This window comes from Xiphophorus maculatus, chromosome 1, assembly GCF_002775205.1.
Source record: "Xiphophorus maculatus strain JP 163 A chromosome 1, X_maculatus-5.0-male, whole genome shotgun sequence".
NCBI lineage: Eukaryota > Metazoa > Chordata > Actinopteri > Cyprinodontiformes > Poeciliidae > Xiphophorus > Xiphophorus maculatus.
Genome location: NC_036443.1, coordinates 7607472 through 7630106, shown reverse-complemented (window position 1 = coordinate 7630106; position 22635 = coordinate 7607472). Strand labels below are relative to the sequence as shown.

At 36.5% G+C, this 22635-nt stretch overlaps 1 protein-coding gene across 1 annotated transcript in view; it reads right to left on the bottom strand.

Moving 5' to 3' along the window:
• nphp4 (nephrocystin 4) overlaps window positions 1-22635 on the bottom strand; it is a 174259-nt gene that overhangs the window by 124350 nt on the left and 27274 nt on the right. The window contains exons 5-6 of the mRNA XM_014473925.2: window positions 19052-19201; window positions 15546-15682 (exon numbers count right to left, since the gene is read on the bottom strand). Coding sequence (XP_014329411.1) covers window positions 15546-15682; window positions 19052-19201 — 287 coding nt within the window. The remainder of the gene's footprint in view (window positions 1-15545; window positions 15683-19051; window positions 19202-22635) is intronic.

Below are 22635 nucleotides of genomic sequence, written 5' to 3'. Positions count from 1 at the left end.
CCACACTATAAATGCTTAAACTTTGTTTGTTGAGACTGAGAATGATATTAAATATTAAATGATTTTAAATAGTTTAACATTTAGAAAACTGCACAGCATGTTCAAGAGGAAAATGAGAGACCCTAGAAGCAATAATGTAGAGAAGCTTAACCCCTTAGCTTAGAAACAAATATTATTGTCTCCATGCCTTGTTGGACCGATGCTGCAAATCATGGTAAAGTACATGGACATATTTTTCAATAGGTTTGCATTCGTGTACTAAAGGTCCATTTGACTGATATTATGTCACATGTTAATTTCCAAGGAACTGAATAATGCAATTTCATTTGTTGAGGGTCATAATCATTTAAATTACCAAAGATAAATGTAAAACATTACCACTACATAATGAACTCAAATAACGTGTTTTACTTTCAGAACTGAATTACTAAAATAAATTAGCCTTTCAATTATATATATTTTTTAATTCGCCTGTATAGACAGCTTTTAAGCTGGGAAACTTGACAGTCATTCTCTTTAACTGCTGCTGAAGGCCTAGTTAAACATCCATTGATGCATTTTCCTTGCATTGATGCTTTCAGCTGATCACTGAAGCTTACAGAACACATGTAAATCACAATCTGATTCTGAAAAGGCGTGTGTATCAAGTAATTGTAACGAGGGACTACATACTTGCTGCTATTTGTTAACTGACTGACAGTCGTCCACTGACTGACTGCAAACTGTCTAACCCTGAAATGCAAAGACACCATATGCTCGCCTCTCGTTCCCACTCCTTCCTATTTGTTTCATTTCAGTGTTCTTCTCCCTATAATGTCTCCTACTCCCACTCGCCTTTTCTCTTTCCTCTCTGTTTCCATTGTCATTCTCGCTCTCGGTCCCCCTAGCAGCTTAAAACCTTCTCCATATCCACCCACACCTTCTCAATCAAATTAGCATATCAATTCAGACGGGGGTTTTCTTTTAAAGCAGCAACAGCAGGAACAGCAGCCTAGCTTGCCTGGATACCAAACAGCCCACATGCCTAACTACTTACTGTTCTTCTCAGGTTACATCTATGCAACGCTTGACTTTATCCTCATCTCATCCATTTTACAACCTACCCACCGTTTGTATTTTTCATTTCTTCTAAAGCCAAGCTCCACAAAAACTCGACAACTTATGACATTTTATGTTTGGTTATAGGAGATTAAGGTTCTTGTCAAATTCTAGCCTTTTATCCTGTCTGAAAAAAATGAAAAGAAACAACAAAAACTCACCCCAATTTCTAACCACAAATGTGATATTTTCTTTCAATAAATGATTATTTTGGTTACATATATATTCAAAACTATACACTGTTTTACCTTTATTATGTGTTTGAGGTATTCTGTGTCACTATGCTTGACAAGTACTGCAATATGTTTTTCATCAATTTAACAGCAGTCCTGATACATTTTGAATCATGCTGGCTGTAATTTGACTTTAGGGTAGGTTATATAACTGTTTTAGTTTGCTTACACAGGTTAATGCCTTAATCAATCACAGAGTTACAAGAACAAATTAGGATACATCAGAAACTGCAGATGGTATTGTTACATTATAGTTACCTAAAACAAGTAAATATTGTGTGCAAAGTCTACATCATGATTTCTCTGTAAACTGATTTACATATTCACATCATTGCTTTGAATAACTGAGATCTCTAGAGGTGTACGCATGTGCATGCAGAATTGGATTTTAGTCGACTTAGGTAGAGATTTTAACCTCAAGCAGTAAAAGCTTTTTTTTCTATTGTCCAATGCTTAGTATAACAATTTGAGCTAATTTTAATCTGTGCATTTTCTTAATTTATCAGTCTGTCATATTTGAACTCATAAAAAGTACTGCAACAATAATTACCATTAAATTTATGACCCGTCATGCCCACCTGAAAAAAAGAAACTAGTATGTGCCTACAGGATCTGTACACTGTCATTTAATTGCTATCATAACAACATTATTATTATTAATTATTATTATTATTTTAAATGCATTGAGTTTAATTGTCTAATCTAATTTATGACCATTTATTTTAAAGATATTGGCATAATCAGGAAGGTTAATAGCAAATATTTTCCATATAATGCATGCCAGTTATCTCAGACTTAAATTGTTCATATGACTTTGAAGAGCTTCTGCTCTAATGCAGATGCATAGATGTGTTGATAAAAGCAATAAAGCAGCAGTTTTCATACAGACATCTGTTTCAGTTTTCATTCATGTTCAAAGACTTAATTGTGCAGGTTGACTTTTCAGCAATACAACTAACTGATCTGATATGACCAGAATAAACTAAACTGAAATAAGATAATAAAGATGCACCCAGAAATAAGCAAACAGCATTTTTTGTGTGGAAGTTGTTACTATAAGAGTGAAAGTTAGCCATTTTCAGTATCCACAAGGTATTTGAGGAAGCACAAAAGGTGGAAGGAATAAAAATGGTATGAAGTAGGTTGACTGTTCATTACCACTGTTTTGCTGAATTAGTGAAGGAGTGAATTGACCCAAAGTCTGATTTACTGGAGTGTGTGTATATATATATATATATATATATATATATATATATATATATATACTTTTCAGGTTTCAACCTCTTTCTGCTTCGAATTATACTGGATTTGGACGTGTTTGCAGGACTATTGAAATCTTACAGTCAGACAAAATGTCTACATTTCTTGGGTATACACATATATACTGATGTGAGCATTTGGCTAATTATATTAACCAATAATACAAAATGCAGAAGTCAGTTGAAAATATCAGCTCCACATCATTTTGCCTTTGGTTTCAAGTATTAAATGTTTTGAAGCACATGCTTTTGCTTGTGTAATGTAGCTAATTTTTTCTCATTAATATATAACAAGCACATCATACCATGCATATGTTAAGTATTTATGTATATGGAACACCTTTTGTACCGAACAATAAGTAAAGCTCATCTTGTCCTTTGTCATGTCAGATTGTGGTGTTTTTGCATCATGCAGCTGATGTAACTACACTTTATAGAGTTAAGATGTTATACCGCCTTTAGTCTCACACTGTGACAGAGTTGCAGCTATCAGCACAAGTGTGACAGGATATCTGTAAATAATTGCTTTCAGTGACATTCACATCATAATGATGGTGTATATTTCCACAGATTGTCTGCGCTCACTATTTCCCTTCACTGCAGCCTGTGAAGGATGACAGGCAAATGGGTTTGTCTTTTGTTGGACAGGTCTGTCATGAAGTGTGTCAGAGAAAAAATAAAAGAAAGAGAGAAAAAAGTTGTTTAGAAGACAGCATCAGTTAAAATGCTGTTTTCTACTCCTTCTGTCCCTCCTTTCTTGAAAGTTCCTTTTTCATTCATTTCATTGCTCCCTTTTTCCTCACTCTGTCAGTTTCTCTCTCTACCTATCTTACACACTATCCTCTTTCTTCCCCTTCTTGCCTCTTGTCACAGATTTCTTCCTCCCCTGCCTGGAATATGAATATTTTAGGGCTAAGAAGCTTACAGGAACAATGAAATGGCCCCAAAGTTAAATTATACTCCATTTCTGTAGTCACTGAAGAGGGAATTCTCAAAGTGATGAATACACCGGTGGATCATGGGTGTGCCCCTCACTTTTTTTCTCATCTACGTAAGCTTGTTATCTAATTTAGTTTTATTCATGTGTTTGATATGTCAGTAACTACAACTTGAATTGCTCAACTTGGGATAGAAGTTGCACAAGCTAATATTATACATCAGTCTATACTTGATATAACATACTGTACAGTGGACCTATTTGCCGTTGAGTATTAACAGATGCTTTTTCAAGGCGCATATCTAAAATATTCAAACAGAAATGAAACTTGAGAAGCTGATATATCTTGGCACAAAGCTATTGGCTGGTGTTTGGACATTAGCTTCTGCAGTAGTGCTCAGACATTTTGCACTGTGCTTAATTAACTTTAAGCCATATTTGGTAGTTCTAAGCGTTCAAGTATTTGCGGTTTTGGCTCTTCGTGGGTTGCTGCGCTCAAATGTCAGAAGACTTTTCCAATCAGTTTTTCCATTCAGAAAAGGCAGCTCACATGAGCACTACCGGGTCAATCTGACAGCAACACTCTTTGGTGTGAGTGTTGCGAGTGATGTGTTTATATTATCAGAGGAAGTAGAATGACATAGGAAACGATTTTCTAAATGTCAAAGCATGTCTCTTGTTTCATGCTGCAAGACACCAAGCAATAAGAAAGTCCTGGCTTGCAACATAATTTAGGAGGAAATAATAAAAATCATCTGCTATAATGAACTGAAGAGATTTGAGGCTTTAACAGGAGAAAATATTTTCCAGGATACAGACAACAAAAAAGGCATGTTGGAGCTCATTTCCATAAGAGCTATCTAAATAGAGATCATTTAGTCCAGAAGTATGAAAGAAAAACTTCACAAAACATTTTTGGCTATTCCTCATATGCGCTTCCACGTATCAATGTCCACACGTAGATATGCGAACGCACAGATACGCACATCTGTTTTTACAACTGTGCTCCTGGGGGATACGTTGGCAAGGGCACAAATGCTGTTGGGAAAAGAAGAGCTATGCGCTGATAAAAGGCTGGGAACAACTCATCTGTGAATACACAGTCACTGATGTTTTGCTAATGCAGTCCATGCTAATCGTGCTACTTGCTAACCTAAGATGGGACAATTAAAAAAAAAACTACTCTGTAATCATCTGTAACTCCAGTCAAATTGAACCGCTGGGCACCTAACATCCCAGATATCTGCTGTAAATGTTTGGTTGGAACAACAATATTGGAACCTGGTTACGCAAACTTTGTCAGAGATCGTTGGAGTGAATGTACCTGCTGAGGCCAAAATGTGTGTTTTGGGTAGTTATTCAGAGAACTATGTTTTTAATTCCAGACAGTTAAAATTGATTGACTTTGGACTCCTGCAGGCCAGGAGATTAATATCTCTATACTGGAAAAAAATGGATATACCATCAAATCACATGTGGGTGAAGGAGATGTCATCCTGTATGGCTCTGGAGCGACTCACTTATATTGTCAGAGGAAAAGGAGCGAAATTTGAAAAGACATGGTCACCGTTGACCGAGTTTCTGAAACGTTACAAAGGACATTAAGAGATCTGTGCAGAGATTGCTGGGTGTTTTTTTTTTTCTCATTGTTCATTATTGTTTATTTGTGTTTGTTTACTTTGGGGACCAAGTTATTTAATGAGAATCTGTGTTAAGTGTATCACTGTCACTTGTTCTTTCTTTTATGTTATAAAATACTCTGTAATCACCGTCTTTATTTTTTAATAATAACTTGCTCTTTCACACATGCAGCCTCCACTTGAAATCTGTTAAATTTTTTGACAACTTACAGCAGGAGGACCAGATAAAAATGTTTTCAGTGCTGCTCTCAGTGGTAGAGTGTACACCACACAGGGGCTACAGGCCACAACACAGCTGTTCAAGGGTCGATTCCAGGCCCTGGATTTTTTAGATGTACTTCCATTCTCTCTCTGCTGTTTTTTCTGTCAACCTACTAATGAATGTAGGCCACTAGTGCCCAAAAACCATTAAAAAAACATATGAAAGAAAATATGCTGGACCAGCACTAAAAAAAGACATTGTGTCTGAACTACAGGCTGTAACAGTGGATTATAAAGGTTAGTGTCTCTTACATCGTTTCACTTTTGTTTTAAAAACTGAAGTCCTCTAGAGTTTCAAATGGCACTTTCATAATAGAATCAGGAGATAACATCTTACCAACAGAGCTTGTTTTAGATGTAATTTACTGCTCCAACTGCTAAGTGAGGCAGGTGGGGAAAAAAGTGAGGGTGACAGATTAGTAAGCAAAACTAATTTAGAAAGAGACACTAGCAATGAAATGGAAGTGCTGAAAAATGAAATGAGAGTTTACAAAAAAAGAGACTTGAAATAAATGAAAGTACATTCTTGGAAAATTTCAGAAAAGCTAATACCTTTATGGCAATGGAATTAAATGAGTGGGAAAGTTTCCCTAAATGCTCAGAACAGAGAACAAGGATAGCAAAATGTTTGACCATTCAGTAAAGCTCAATTAAAATGAATTTTTTGGGCTGTAAGACATTAACATATTTAATGTTAATCTCATCTTGCCGATGAGTTATTTATAATGTATACACAAACAAACGAGTCACCTTACAACAAACGTGTTTTGTGGTCCACTGCCTATTTCATGTCATTTCAGGTTTGGAGAATTGATCAGACTCTTCAGTGAATCATATAAAGGCACAAAGAGCAATTTGACCCTCTGTATCTCCAAGGGCCACTGGCACTGTTACAGCCTGTTGGTTGTGAATAAGGTTCATTATCCTAATTATCCATGCCTTTTATCCACACCTGTGTGTGGATGAAAGGTGTCCCTGGAGGGACATGTAGGATGATCACAACTCTTAATTTTCCAGCACTCATGCTAGTTTTTGTTGTGAAGATTTTATCTTTAACATGCATTTGGTTATTTCATTTAAAACATGTCTTCCAAAAGGTTTGTTGATTTTCAGTTTCCAAATGATTTAAAATAAATTAAATGCTTACCTATATATATATACAGTACAGACCAAAAGTTTGGACACACCTTTTAATTCAATGAGTTTCCTTTATTTTCATGACTATTGACATTGTAGATTCACACTGAAGGCATCAAAACTATGAATAACACATGTGGAAATATGCACTAAACAAAAAAGTGTAAAACAACTGAAAATACCCCTTATATTCTAGTTTCTTCAAAGTAGCAACCTTTTGCACACACTCTGCATTTTCTTGATGAGCCTCAAGAGGTAGTCACCTGAAATGGTTTTCACTTCATAGGTGTTGCCCTGTCAGGTTAATAAGTGGGATTTCTTGCCTTATAAATAGTCATGAAAATAAAGAAAACCCATTGAATTAGAAGGTGTGTCCAAACTTTTGGTCTGTACTGTATATATGTATATGTATGTATGCGTGTGTGGGGGTGGACGTGGGCGTGTTCCACTATATATATATATATGCTGTATATAGTGGAACACATTATATATATAAACACGTAATGTGTTCCATTACATTTGTTTAGGAATAAGCTGCCATTTGGCATTTAATTTTTACTGGGGAAAAAATTACTCTTTTCCCCGGTAAAAGACAACCATACACTGGTCAAAAGCCAAAGATGCTCAACTGGTTTCACATGTCACTCCACAGGCTACTGCTGTGAAGTGAACTCATCATCAAGTTACACAAAAGCTGATTTGGGCCTTGTGACATTGGCATTATAATAAATATATAATTGTTTGTTCAATATAAAAACAACTCGATTATTTTACACATTTAAAAAAAAAAAAGTTTATTAAGGCCTTGAAACAAATGTATTTTTACTCAATGCTATTGAGTAATTGAGTTTATTCTAAGCCATGCCTAGGTGTGCCCTGTAATGTGCATATTGATCGTACACTTCTCTGCCTTAGAGGAATAAATTAAATGTGACCGGAGAATTTGATCTGCAGCAAACTACTCCAACTATGTTAAACTACCCAGTGTAAAACTTTGATTATTAAAAATGTTTAGCATTCATGAATCCACAAAGTTCAAGAAACATAACACAAGCTACAAATGAGATCACAAGGGAGGATAATTAAAGGCATCTGTGCTCATTTCTGGACAGTATCGCCTCCGTGCATAGCTATTGTGGAAAAAGTTTGTGGCCTCGAGAGTCACAATGAGAATAAAAGTGAGAGTTCATAGTGTCATCTGAACAAACATCGTGACATCATGAGCTGGGCGAGGTGGGGTTGGAGTGTTTAGCTGTCATTCAACCAGTTCATTCACCCCCTATGACTCCAAGGTTGCCAGAACACATCAGATGAACTATTATTAGGAAAATATTCTAAATTATTGTGTGACTAATACACTAATTAATTTTTTCAAACTTGGATAGATTTAGGACAGACTCACTTGCTGCAAATTATTGTACATTATCTGATGTCGATGAAACTTTTTTTTAGAAAGAGTGGTTAGGTGGGGGCAACAGATAATCTTTAAATAAAGTACAAGAAACAGAAGATATACTGTAGTTTTTGGTTGTTATTATGCTGTAGGAAGAGCTGAAAAGAACAAATACAAGACAGAAGCATAAATAAATCTAAAATAAATAAATGTTCCAACTCATTCAAACATTTCTCCTAAAAATTGTATTAATAAATAATTATACACTAGCAGCGACAGTGGGCTTTTGGCAAATTATGAGGTAAACACAAAGTATTTAGACTGCTTTCAAATCTAAGAATATGTTGAAATTATGCAATTTCAAATTCCAGTTTATGACTATTCAAAGATTTAAGATGGAAAAGAGCAAGAAAATTATTCAAAATATGTGCATAATTGTAGCATAACTTGTACAGATAGGAACATTTCTTTGTCTCCATAAACATTGTACTGTGTTATGCTTAGTTAAATACATAGCAAAAACTGGCTGTTAATGTTTGGTAGGCACTGCCTGTTATTTACAGAAAATGCTTATTCAGAAGGCAACATTTCAAAATTTATGAAGAATTCAAAAATCCTACACTTTAAACTTTCTTTTGAAAAATTGCCCTGTGATGCATAAGCAGCTAGCCGTCCACGGGGTCTCTCACCTGATGAACACTTGAAATGGACGGCGGTGACCCTGCATGGATTAGCAGGTATAGACAATGGATCAATGGAACAAACAGCTAACAATATTTCAAAGCTTATTAAGAAAGAAAAATCTAAAAGGGCTTTTAGTAAATGGTTCTATTTAACATTTGAAGTCGGTTTTTCAATACGTTTTCTTGTCAGCAGTTTTTGAAATTATCTTGTAGACTAAGGTAAAAAGTAATAATAACTCTGCAGATGGCAACTGTCATCTCAAGAGCATGTAAGAGTGAGAGAGAAAGCAAGTAAATGTGAGCAAAGCAGGTGAAATTACACCCCACATGAGTTTTGCATCAGCCAATTAAGAAGGTAGTTATCTTACTGTGGCAAGTAGCTCTCACAAAAAAATGCTAAACAATGGCAACAGCTTCTTGTTTTTTTTTTTTATTTGTTTGGCGTTTTTTTTTTTTTTTAGCAATCATAGATCTCACACGATCTGGGCTAAGAGCCTAACTGTGAATATATCTCCTTCCACATGATAATCAATTCAAACCACACTTGTGAAGCCAACAATATCTTAAAAAAATGATTTTTGCTCATCTGGACCAAGGTCTTTACTGTCACCATGACAATGAGAGTGTGAGTTGGTGAGAGACAGAGTGAGTCGCTCCTCACACATTGGATATTAGTTCCCCCATATTGAGCATGAGTCATCTATGGCAAGAAACAGTTGCCGCATCATTAGCAGGCTGCTCTCATCCTCCCACGCCCCCCACTCCTTAACGAATTTTAACTGGCACTGAGCTCTCACTGATAAATCATTGTTGCCCTGCTGCTGAAACCCATAATTTCAGCCCAAAATTATTAAGTCAAACACAGTCGTGCTGCTGCCAGTCTGTTTCCCGTTCAGTTTCCGACCATTTGTCTTGACTAGTGTTGCTACACACAGCACATGTAAAATTGCACAACCATGAGACTAACGGATCACAGCAAAGTTGGTTTCACACAGAAATAAACTTCCAGCAGTGGGTCCAAGCTGCATGTGTTAAAGACATTTATCTCTTTAAAAAGGTTAAACAATACATTATTGGAAGAAAGTTTACCATTTCTAAATACAAATGTTTGTTTTGTACAAGTGATATTTTTTACCTGCCTGGTACAATCATTATTAAATTAAATCTGCAATAACTCAAAACTCTCTTTAAAAAATACCAAATATTGCTAAACATGCATTAATTGTTCCTGGATTGGCTGCTTTTTAAATGCCATCTAATAGCGTGTTAAGTATCATTGAGTTAAGATGATGTACTGCATTTTGCTTCAAATATGTCAGATATGCTCAACAGACAAAAAATGTTCCACAAATAATTTGAAGCTATATTCCACAGAAACCCCTGAGGATAGGTGAACTTCTAAGCCGGAGATAGAGCATGTGTGGCTTCAGCTGTCTTTATTCCCACCAGTGAAACACTAATACTGGGCGTTGGTGAGATTTTGTTTTTAGTAATATTAGGTTGGTCAGTTCCTTTTCTTATTAGTTACAGGGTCAAGAAATAAATAACTTTTGGCACCAACCACATTCATAATGACCTGAGACTGACTCATGGAGATCCAAACATCATTAACGCCTGAGTTAATTACAGTTTTAGACCTCTAGAGACGGTTTTAGCTTCAGTCTGTCTAATTTAGGACAAAACGGGAACAAACTGGATTATGACTTAATTTCCAGCATTTGGTTTGGTGGTAGAGCATAAATAGATAAGCAGTTCAGGTTCAAATTTTAAAATACTTAGACTGAACTACAGAAAACTACATAGATAAAAGTAACCACAGATTTTTAAAAGTAGTGTTGTAACTCTATTAAAGTGCTATATTGAAAGGAGTAATGTGATGGTAATCGTGACAAATGCAGCAGTTCTGGATATCTGTACAAGATTTTAAAGTCAGCTTTCATTTCAAATTTTCAACCACCTTATTTTTTTTATGCCAACTTGGCTCACCGCAGATACCTGATGTTGCAATCTGACCACTCACATCTGCATTGCACCTCTTTCCAAATGTTTTCACACACAGCTCAGAGGCTGTACTGCAAATGGACAGAATACAAATACACCCGAAAATACAAAAGGGTATTCTCAGAAGTACTGTGGTTATTTTACGCACACTTGTTTGTGACATCATCAGAAGAAGCAGGAGAATATCTGCAGGTTTAGATTTGACCAAGTAATGAAAACAATTTACTACAAAATATCAAAAATAAGCATAGTATACACAGTGTTGTACATTTGGTGAGTTTTCTCATATCATAGATAAAAAGCTGAATGAATTAAGCTCTGAGAATGTTGCCCATAGTTCATGTTTCCCCTGTCATTTATGTGTATTGCATAATGGCAAAATCAAATCCCATGTTTAAAATATTCGAACAGCATGGCACTGGAGCCAACTACTATGTTGTTGTTTTTATGTCTATTTAATATAGTTTAATTTTTATGTTTGCATCACCAGATTAATTTTGAACATAATTCATGTCTAGTTTTTTTTTTTTTTGGATGCGTTTGATGTTGCAGGGACCTGTCTGAAGTTAAAGTCAATGCTCCTAACATCACCTGCAATTTCACCATAACTCAGAAAATAGAGAAATCTGGGGAGTTCAGGTTTGACTTGCTATGGAGGAATTCAACTGGACTCTCTAACATTAAAAATAAACCCAGTGTCCATCAAGCCAATCTATCCGGTTTTATCCGTTTCTACCTGTCGCTGTCACAGACGACCCTTTGGAACAACGATGGTTAGTATCTGCTCTTAACAATTTGACATCAACATGGTTTAGAATGACAGATTAAAAATAGTCATGTCATTCCCCTTTTGTTTTCTCTCTGTCATAATAGGAATATAATGCAAGTTGAATCCTCAAAAAAAGGATGATTAAAGTATGATTTTTGTTGGTATTGTTGATGGATGATGTTCATCTGTTTGATGTAAATGACTGACTGACTTGGAGCTAATGTCAACAATACTTGTCTTACTCTTTAAAAAGTAGAAACACACATGATTCTGTAAGGGCTTGGAAACTACTACTAAATTTAGAAGATGCTCATTATGTATTTTTGTTTAATTATATGAATCAAAATCAAAACAATAAACCGATAATCCAAATAACATCATTACAACCAATTGCTGATGTTGTACTCTTGTATCAGTGTTCTGATTTCAATTTTAAAAATTAGAGAACATACTACTTTGTTTTAAAGTTTTTAGTAAAAACTGTGATAATTATACTGTTAACCTCGAAGCGGCTCATGCATATAGATGTAATGGCATTCAAATCTCTACATTCAGCTGACCCAAATGTTACATTAATCAAAACTGTAGATTCTTAGATGTCTAATAAAAAATTCTAACAAAACATCTCTCTCTAAAAAAGATTTAGAAGCTCCAGATAATATAGCTTACTCCATCGAAGAAACAGTATAATATAGTTAAAAGTGGATAAATGTATCTTTCCTCACTAATCTGCAACGCATCCTCTGTCTTGTCTGGCTGATAGAGACTATAATCGTTTGAAGTTTGTTTCAGCTAATGTCTGGATCTTTGGTCATTACAAAGAGCTGCCTCCCATGGATGTGTGATGTGAGCCATGCCATTAAGCCCCATTCCTTTACACTGCATTGGTTATGGTGGTGACCAGCCGGCGGCCAAACCGTCCTCAGAGAACAATGCGAGAGACGCCTCCTATTTCAGAAATGCTCAACCTCCTTTGTCTTTTTTTATAGTAGCACATCCACAGGGGCAGTCCCACTTGGAGCAAGTTTTGCTCTTTCAGTACAAGTGAAAACTTCCTGGAGCTTTGCTACCAAACTCTTTCTCGTTTCATTAAATCAGCCTTAGGCGTTTTGTTCCGCCTGCAGCATGGCATTGGTCCTTGCCTGCTCCCCTCCTCCTCTTCATCCACTTCTGCTCTCTCTGGTCTTTTGATCAAAAGCTGCGATGTTACAAAAATTCTGACAACATCTCTGGCGCTTTCATCAAGAGAAATAGATTTTATTGGGGCGGAAGTTTAGCAGTTGTGCTACAAGTCACTGAAGGTAATAAACCCTCTGACTTTGCTCAAGCTAGTGCAGGAGGGCACTCTTTTTTGAGCAACCCTGGAGGTGAATAGTGCCAGTGTTTTTAACAAGAGGTTACAGTGTGTTTGGAGAGGTTCAAGACAGGAGTTTAACTCGGTCTAAGGCTCAAAAAGGTGTGCTATAAATGTGTGAGAAGTAGCTAGAGTAGTTCAAATTACATGCATGTCAGCTTCGGGTGTAGAATGTATGAGGGGGTGAACCATAAAAGAGGCTGGATTGGTCAGTCGAGCTGAAAATAGCAACATGTATAGGGACATTACATGAAGACTGTTGGAACTACAGCCAACAAAGAATTTGTCATATGCTGTGTTGTACAGTCATCTGCCTCCTTTTCCAGGGTCATTTTTACCACACAACCCCCATTTCTCCCTTACCAGAGTAAGCACATACGTTGGTATCAAACACTTGCATGCACGCACATTCACTCAAACAACAGGAAAACTGATTCAACGGGTGAGGTGTCACAATCACTTCGTAGACAGCTTGATGACAATCCAGACGCAGTCACACGTTTAAAGGTCACACACATATCAAGCACACACCCTTTTTCCTTCTCTAGCTATTTCTGTCGCATATACACCCCGACACACACCCACACTTTAATTAAAAGCTGTAATCAAGCTGACTTCTGCATGTATTAACACTTCTCACAGACGTGAGAATGCCGTCATACAGCAGTAGCTATAAAGAAGGAAAGAGCTGTGAATACCAAAAAGAGAAAATTATTCACGCCAACATGTCACTTAGCTCACGGAGCAAAACTTGTACTTGACTTTTCATTGTCTGCACTTAGATGTAGGGAAAGTGTTATACACATATCCACAGAAAGACTTGACTGCATACACAAGAATAAAAGTTGAATTGCTTAATGCTTGAAAATAAGTTCTACAGCTCAAAAGGCTGATGAACACATCACTTTGAGCCAAAGTAATGTCTACATTATTTTGGCAAAGACATTCTATATATTTGTACAAAAGAGTAGGCAGAATAAGGTAATCATCATCTTTTATCAAGTATGATATTTTATTAATGCTTTTACAGATTTTGAATGTTCGGTGATGTGAAAAAGTGTTTGTCCCCTTCCTGATTTCCTATCCTTTACATGTTTGTCACACTTCAATGCTTCAGAGCATCAAACCAAACCAAAAGACAACATAAGTAAACACAGACTTGATCAGGAACTTCAGAGTTGCTGGCTCTGGCTTCCGAAGGTCTGGCTAAGTGGTTCTCCTAGTGGTAGCATTCTAGTCAGTATAATTTCTTGCTGGTGCATGAACATTGCCTTGATGAGAAGGAAAGCACCCAATTCATCCAACTTACAATTAATTGTCAAATAAATTAAAAGTAGTCCTAATTGATTAACTAGTAATGTCCACTTAGACCATCTTTAAGTGTTGTAGTGTGGGCACCTCTGGTTATCCTTAAGCTGAGCCAGTTATAAGTGAAATAAAGCTGAAAAGAAAAGTGAAATGTTCCAAACAGATTCGAATGTGGGATGGAAAATGCACTTTATGCAGTCCTGTTTTGAAATATAAACACTCCTAAAGTTTCACCTTAATAGCACTCATTTAGCTGGGCGAAGAAACGTCGACTTCGCAGAAAAAAAAAATCACTGTTTTGCCAAAAAGGCAAGGATGTGATAACAGAAAAGCAAAGGCTATTACACAGAAAAGTAGTAAGATGATGGGGAAAAAAAGGCATGATGAGAATAAGCAAGGATGAATTTGAGGGCTTTCATAAGTTAAGGTACTTCATGGAGTCAAGCTTTAACATTTTGAGACATTAATTAAAATAAGCAAATAGAAAGGCAAAGGCCAGTTTTATTTTTAAAAATTCTAGGAGAAAATGCAATCTCTGACATGCTAAGCATGAATTTATCAGGTGGTGGTCCAGTGTTGACTATATGCTTAACATAATCAACTCGCAGTGCCCTGCGTTTGACTTTGAGGATTCGAGCCTGGGAGTAGCAAACAGCAGTGAGACGGTTACAATGACGGACAGCGTTGTCATAACAATTCTCATCCCTCCCAAGGACACATCTCATTTAAGCTCAAGTGAACAGATAGTGTGCAGCCACTTTACATATATTTGGTAGTCCAAAGCTGCACCTGTCAAATAAGGTTAACCATCAGGGTTGCTACAGACAAGAAAAAGGGAAGAAAACGGATAAGCTCAATCTACTTTGCAATGGATATGGCCTAAACTGCAGTGGCAGCTGTAAAGTAGGCCTGTGCTTGTATGCCAAGGAAATGAAAAGTGGGATCAAGGAAATCATCAAGTTCCAAAAAGCAGTATTGGCAAAGGTGCGTCAATGCCATTGTGCCCATCTATAATTTTAAAAAGTGTGGTAAACAGTAACCTCAGAGTGATGAATTGTATGCAAGATAATATTCAGGCATTGTATGTGTACCTAGATAGGAGAGTGACAGGGATATTTACTGTTTGTTGAGGTAATTTGTTCTCCCTTGTAAACACATTCTGTATAATATGCATGAAAATGCTGTGGGATGTAAGATAAGGTAAAAGACACACTGCTTTAAGAATATAGATAAACCAGAATGCATCCCTCAGTCTGTACTTGGAGCTCGTTTTTCTCACTGAATTTCTATTCAGTAGTAAAAGCAAGTCAACTGTCAAAGCTGCAGCATCCTTCAAGATTTTATTTTACTTTTTTAAATCCCACAATATGATTACATACCTATTGCAAGAAACTTTATTATGGCTGCACAAAATGTGTCAAAGGCATATGAAAACTGAAATGATTGTGCTGGTTGTGAAGACTTGGCCTTACTGTGTTTTGGCAGTCAGCATTGATGAGCTGCAACAGAAGGCTCTCAAACTTCTCCAGGGAAGGCTGGAGGGAAATGGTCAGTTTATCCAGGGTGAAGGGCGTCATCTTGAGCAGCTGAGGCCTCAGCAAAGCGTCTCCTGACAACAGAGAGAGTATGACGTCAACATACACGCATATACACAATATTTACATGACTCTTTTCAATAACATTCAAAGCCCCCACTGAGACAGAAGGGGTTTCCTCTTTGGGGTTAATGAGGAGGGTAATACACCATCTTTGATAGTGTGATAGTAGTGAAGTCTAGCATGACAGAAATGTAACTCAATACAAATAAAACAATGATTCACATGTTTTTAGCCAATCTATACCTTCATGGGAATTACATGTAATTTACCAAAAATAAATTGTAGCATTATAAATGACTGGAAGCATAAACATAATGTGACTGATTCTGACAGAAAAGGTTACATAATTGTTTTTTGAAGGTATGTGTATAATTTTTGTGCCAAGAAATCCTTTGTTGACTGGAACTTGATAAATGTTCATTATTGACCAGTGACTAATCAGGGGATGCTGTAAACAACAGTCTTCGATCTGGATGTTGATACTGAGTGAGGAAAAGTTGCAGTTTAATAATTTCGGTATCAGTAAGGCGTTGAGACATGTAAAAGAGTCATATAAAAGGTTTAAAGTGCTATTTAAAAGAAATCTGTACTTTTGTATGATATTGGGGTGACACCATTGTTGTTGTTGATAACAGGAAGGCTAAATGAAGAACTGGGTTATGATCTACCAAGATCAGTAAAATATTATATTTTAGTTATTTTAGAGTACAGTATTGAGAATAAATTGATATCTGTTCAAAGTCCTTTTGTCAGCTTGTATAAAGTCAGTTATAAGGAATTGAATTAAGGCTGATCAAGTGATTGAAAATGTTGACTGCAATATATTTGGTAACTGTTTAAGAAGAAACCTGTCTAGAAAAATGGACAATGTCTGCAAGAACATTGTCCATCATACAGTTTGAGTGCTACTCAAACTCTATGATTGTTTTGCGTGCTTTTAATAATAAAAATTTAAGCATTTAACCAAAAGAGACCATATTAGAACATTTTCTTGATATAAATTGAATCAAAACTGATTTAAATGAAGTATTTCAGCCAATGGATGAAGTTTGAAAGTCTGACTTCCAGACACAACAAGAACGGGCAGTTTGTTTATATTTGGCTAAAGAGTAATGCCTCTATCCAATGTTTTATTGCAGCCCCCGTCTCTGAAGCACAAAGTCTAGTTATTCTGAATGCTGTGCGAATATCAAGCTGGTGGTTGTGGTCTTAAAAGGCAGCTTAGGTCTCTGCTGCTCACAGCCCCAGAACATGAAGAGGATTAGCTTGCTACCATACCTCCCACTGACTCCCAATGATTATAGCTCTGCTCTGTCAGACTTCATTACGTTCCCCCTTAGAAACTTACTTTCTAAGTACTGCAGACATTTCAACTTCTGCTGGAACCAAGTTTCTAAAAACAGACCACTGTGATGAATGTCCTGTATGTTATTGTGACAGCTGGAGGAAGATGAGTGTGCAGTTTTGTATGCAATAATGGATTACGCTTGATGCACCAAATACGATAAGTTAAGCCAAGTCATATATGACTAGATTAAATTCAAAAGAACCTATTTGGTTGGTTTACTTCTTTGTTCAGCAGTTTGGCTGAGGGCCCAAAGAGCAATGCTGCAAAATCTGTACTTCTGTAATTTTGGAATGAGAAGTTCATAAAAACACAAATATGTTTTTGTAGATTTTTGTTAAGAAAACAACTTGTGATCATAACTATGTAGAATTAAGTGGTACAAATCCTGTCAGAGCACAAAGTATCGTATTTGAAAATATATCATCTCAATATCTCTTTCAACAAAATAAAGAATAGTTCAAGAAATTAACAATATGATGGCTATTAATAGTAAAAAATCATTTAATAGAGCAGAGTAAAAACTGTTTTAATAACTGTTCATTTTATGGTTAGTCATGTAGGCAAAAAAAAGATAAAATACTATGTCAGCTGTTTGGATAATGGTTGCTCTTGAATGTTGTGATATTACTTTTATATTTAAATTTAATTGCCCAGCTCCTGAATTTATGTGGTAATGCAGAACTGGGAAATACAAATGTTAAAGCAAGACAAGAGTATCCAACAGCAGCTGTATCCGCAGGCACTTATTATGAGCACCAGACCTCTGCTTTACTGATTCGTCCAACACCATAAGAAACTAAAGCAATGAAAGCTATTAGCAGAATTTTTTTGGTGAGGCCAAAAAATACTGGCATATTTTACAGGTTCACAATAATTGATTTTTAGAGTATTTCTGGATGCCCAGATATCATATTTCCTCATTATGATACACAGAAAATTTAATATTTCAGATGATGCAGATAAAAGACTGACAAAAACTACTACACTTTTCAACAAATTGAGCTGGTTGGAATATTTACAACAGTGAAAAACACATGCAAGCATAATGTGAAAACTGAAGGCATTCCAGCAATGTTGCTCATTAACACTGTTTTAAAACCAAACATGTCAACCCAATAGCCAGATGTAGGTTGAGCAACAGAATGCATGTTGGTTACCCAGCCTGAATGCTCAACTAATTAGCCAGTATCTATCAGCTTGTTATGCTTGTTTTTCTTCAAAAGGCCAGAGAGAAAAACAATGCATTGCACTGCTACAGTAGCAGTAGGAATAATAGGAGATTTTCTTTTTAAAATTAAAATAATAATAATAACAATATGTTAGACATTGTTGTTTTAATATTTCAAATAATATATTATTGATGCAGACCGTAAAGACTGGTAAAAAATAATAAACAAGTTCCTCCTCTGCATCCAAACACTACTATATGATTATGACACTGCACACAATGTCATTACAAAGGCAACTATGATTCAATAACGTGCAAATTGTGCGGATATGTTTAAATTTTGTTGAAAAACAACAAATAAACGTACAGAGTTGGTTGGGTGAACAAACTCTTGCCTAAGATCAGAAGGCTGTTAGTCATCAGTAGCACACTGCTGGCGGATGTTTAGTGTACTACGGAGAAGAAAGCTAACATCATTTCTTCCTACATCCAGTGAGTGGTGCAGGTTGCTACAATCGATAGTAGCCACACGGGCTCACTCGCTAGTAAGAAACAGATGCACCCAGTACAACACTTTCATTCTTGTGGCTGAGAGGTTGCCAGGCGACTGTGCCAAAAGGCGTTTCCAAATTCGAGCAGAGAGTCTGAGCAGAGTCTAAGTCTGAGCACAAGGAGATGTTTCGAGTACAATCATTCCAAGTTTTGAGAAGAAAGACATGAAGTCCTGCTTTCAGACTGAAAATGTGTGCTTTTGGATTATGGCAGAAAAATGCCCCCATATATTTCCTAATACTCATCACCGTGCCATCAGAGTTTATTCTCCTAAACTGACGCCTCATGTTTTACCAGATGTAAAAAGCTCACCTGTTGGAGAAGGAATGAGCCCAGGTATGTTGTCCTCTCCAGATACAAGAGCATGCTCAGGAAGCAGATGCACTGCAGAATTCAGTGAAGGATGCATTTTCATCACACAGTCCAAATGTGCTCCATCAATTACCTTCAGTAGGTTGCCATCTGCAAAAAGACAACAAAATGCATGATTTCATGAGAAGCAAGCAAAACTTACAAACAAGTTCAATATGATATTTCAACCTGGCCATTAGCATCACCTCATCCAAATAAAAGTTATCCATCTTCTCAGTGTCAGGTTCTAATATCCCCACCAGAAGCAGGGAAGTCACCTGGCAACATGGCATCCAAAGTGCACCCAATTTTTCAATCTTTCATTTGGCTGTTTGTGACGTAGCTGCAATGTTCCACTCCGCTGCAGGCATCATTTTCACGGACTAAAACTGAAATGACAGCCATTCAGCTCGAAACCCAAAGAACCGCTGCGGCGTAGATGAGGCGCGAGACATGAGCAATGAGTTAGACATTGTCATCTTTCACGGAGGTCATTCAGAGACAAGTAGCAACTCCTGTCATCAACACAAAGCACAGATCATTTGGAAAGTGGGAGTAGTAGTGTTTGATACGCTGGCGTACGTTGGCTTCAATCAAGTCTGACCAGCATAACAATTTTTCACCGTGGCAGGGTTAATGACTGGACCTTGAACAGCACTGGTTACGACAGACCAAGCTTCATTCACACTCATGAGTGGCTCAACAAGTTGGTGCAGCGCAATCTGGAGGGGAGTCATTGTACAAGCAGAACTGATGCTGCAACCTGAGCTCACCATTTTGATTTCTAATCGTTTCTGAAACTTGGTTGTTGCTTCATTTTCCTGTCAGCACTGCTGAAAAACTACCACTTCAACTGAACACTTTGAGACCCATTAATTTTGGCACATCCCATTCTTTCTATTATATGCAGTCACCTGCTCCCCTTAGCTGCACTCTTCTGCAAACTAAATACACAGTTCATCAATAGAGTGGTAAACATTTAGTGTCTAAAAGCACTCTTGGACTAACAGATTGTTTGAAGAAAGTGTTTGTAGTAATTGAAAAGCTTACATTGAGAAAAACATCTGAAGAAGACCTATACATGGGGACCATACAAACAGTTAATTCCAGCTTTACAGCCCCTTGTTTAAGAACGACAAACAGCACTGTCACTATGAACATCCACTAAAATTATGAATGTCTGACATTCAAATAAGAACAAGCACTGCTGATTTACAGAACCTTTCCTCCATATAAAGTTTCCAGCATTCCATATCAAGCAACAAGACATTTGAACATCACACGATGCTGCTCAATTGCCTCAGAGTAAAGCATGTCAAACATCAGAAGGATGAAATCCAGGATTTAAGCTGTGATCAACATGAAATCACTGGAAGAGCCAACAGAGGACATTGCAACTGCCTTGATCTTTAAGTCACTGTGGAGGAGATTTAGGGAGAAGGATGATGATGATGGACTGGATTCCTACGTTCTCCTTCCCTCTGCTAGTGACTCATCTCAGTCAAAAAGCTTCGACTCTCTCTTGCAGCTCACTAACAACAAGAAAGGTGCTTAAATCTAAAAATGAAAAAGGAAACCTCCATGGTTGCAGGACAGTTTAACCTCTTCTGCAAACACTTTGAGTCACAGAAGCAGCTTTTATTGAAAAGCCATTTTTTACCATAACACAGCAAAGATGAATGAAGAAAGGAAAAAGAAAAAAAAGGCAAAATCATAGAACTTTCTTGACACAGATGGCGCCCAGGTGTCAGATTCTTTTTCATCATTTATGTCTTGGTATTTATTATGCATCAGGCTCATGTTGCAGTCAGATGCTGTGCATAGATTAGAAAACTATTCCAAAATATCCTTACAGCAGTACCAGTGGTGTGGTACCTCAGAGTTGGTTGAGCAGCTACTTGGCAAGAGATGTGAAAAAAGGGAACCTGGAAGGCTTGGGGGACAAAAAAGACTCAGAATGAGGAAAACAGAAATTGTAACTCTGGGAAAACACTAAAATGGAAGAAAAAGCATGCGAGCATGAGATGAAGTAATATTTATATTCATCAGTGTCAATTAACAATCACTGACAGAAGAATTTGAATTTCACTATGTAATATGTTATAATATCACATGTTCTGTGCAAAAATTGGGTTCGCAGTATAAATTAATTCCACACTGCTAGGTCCGGTGGAGAGCTGCATGTGACGATTGCTGGTATTACAACACAAAAGGAAGCCAGGTATTCTGGTCTACAGTCCAGTGGCTTGCAGGTAATGATTTCTGGTTGGCATGAACAATTCTTTTTAAATGCTGGAATGTAATAACCTTGTCTAACCAGAGCTAATCTGGTCTGTTTTTCAGTATACAATGTATACTTGTAAGAGATGCGGCTTCTAGTGTTTCTGTAGCATTCAACTTGCTCCTTAGTACAATGGAGACATTTGAATATGTTACATGATGAATACTGCATACATAAAAAAAACTAAAAACACAGCAAAACAATGGGTCAAATGACATACAGAAATTTTCATATGGTAATTATGTGGCACTTCTTTCTCTGTTTAGACTTATTGCCTTTACACTCAGAAGCTAAGTCTACTCATACACTATTAATCTAAAGATTAAAAGACAGTTACCCATTTATTTTGAACAGCTCATTTAATCTTAAGAGTTTTAATTCAGTTTCAGCATCTAAATTTAGTTTATATATATATATATATATATATATGTATACACTGCTAAAAAAAAAATAAAGGGAACACTTAAACAACACAATATAACTCCAAGTAAATCAAACTTCTGTGAAATCAAACTGTCCACTTAGGAAGCAACACTGATTGACTATCAAATTCACCTGCTGTTGTGCAAATGGAACTTTGTACAGAACAAAGTATTCAATGAGAATATTTCTTTCATTCAGATCTAGGATGTGTTATTTGAGTGTTCCCTTTATTTTTTTTTGAGCAGTGTATATATATATTGCCTGTGCTCCATTTATTTGGGAAAAAAAAACTATTCAAAACATATTTTTAAAAAAGCACCTCAAGTAATAGGATGTGCAGCACATGCATAAAAATTACCTTGATAATATGTATGTGGAACTAAATTCATATGTAGGATGTATCAGGAGTTATCCTGCATACACGAACACAATGCAACTCCCTGTTGACATACTTTACCCTCCTACTAAAAAAATGCACAGCAGAGACTATAATTCTCCAGAAATTTTAAGGAACCTCAAGCTGTCCAAAAACATACCAATGCTTTTTTGCTGTTACATCATTCAATATTTTTTCTTGCTTCACGTTGAAGGGATGAGGAAATCGTACAACAGCACACTAGATGGAACTGTAGAGAGTCCAACAGTGCTCAAAAAACATATCAATAATCAAATCCCTGGTCGTAAAGAAATCCACATCTGCACTGCAGAGAAAATGCTGCAGTTGAAAATTCATTCCATCCTGATCTTTCGCAGTTTTAAGATTTTCTATCAGGGAAGTATTTTAGCTCCATCAAAGCATGCTTCTCTGTATGTAAAAATTCAATAAAGATTTGTAAAAGAA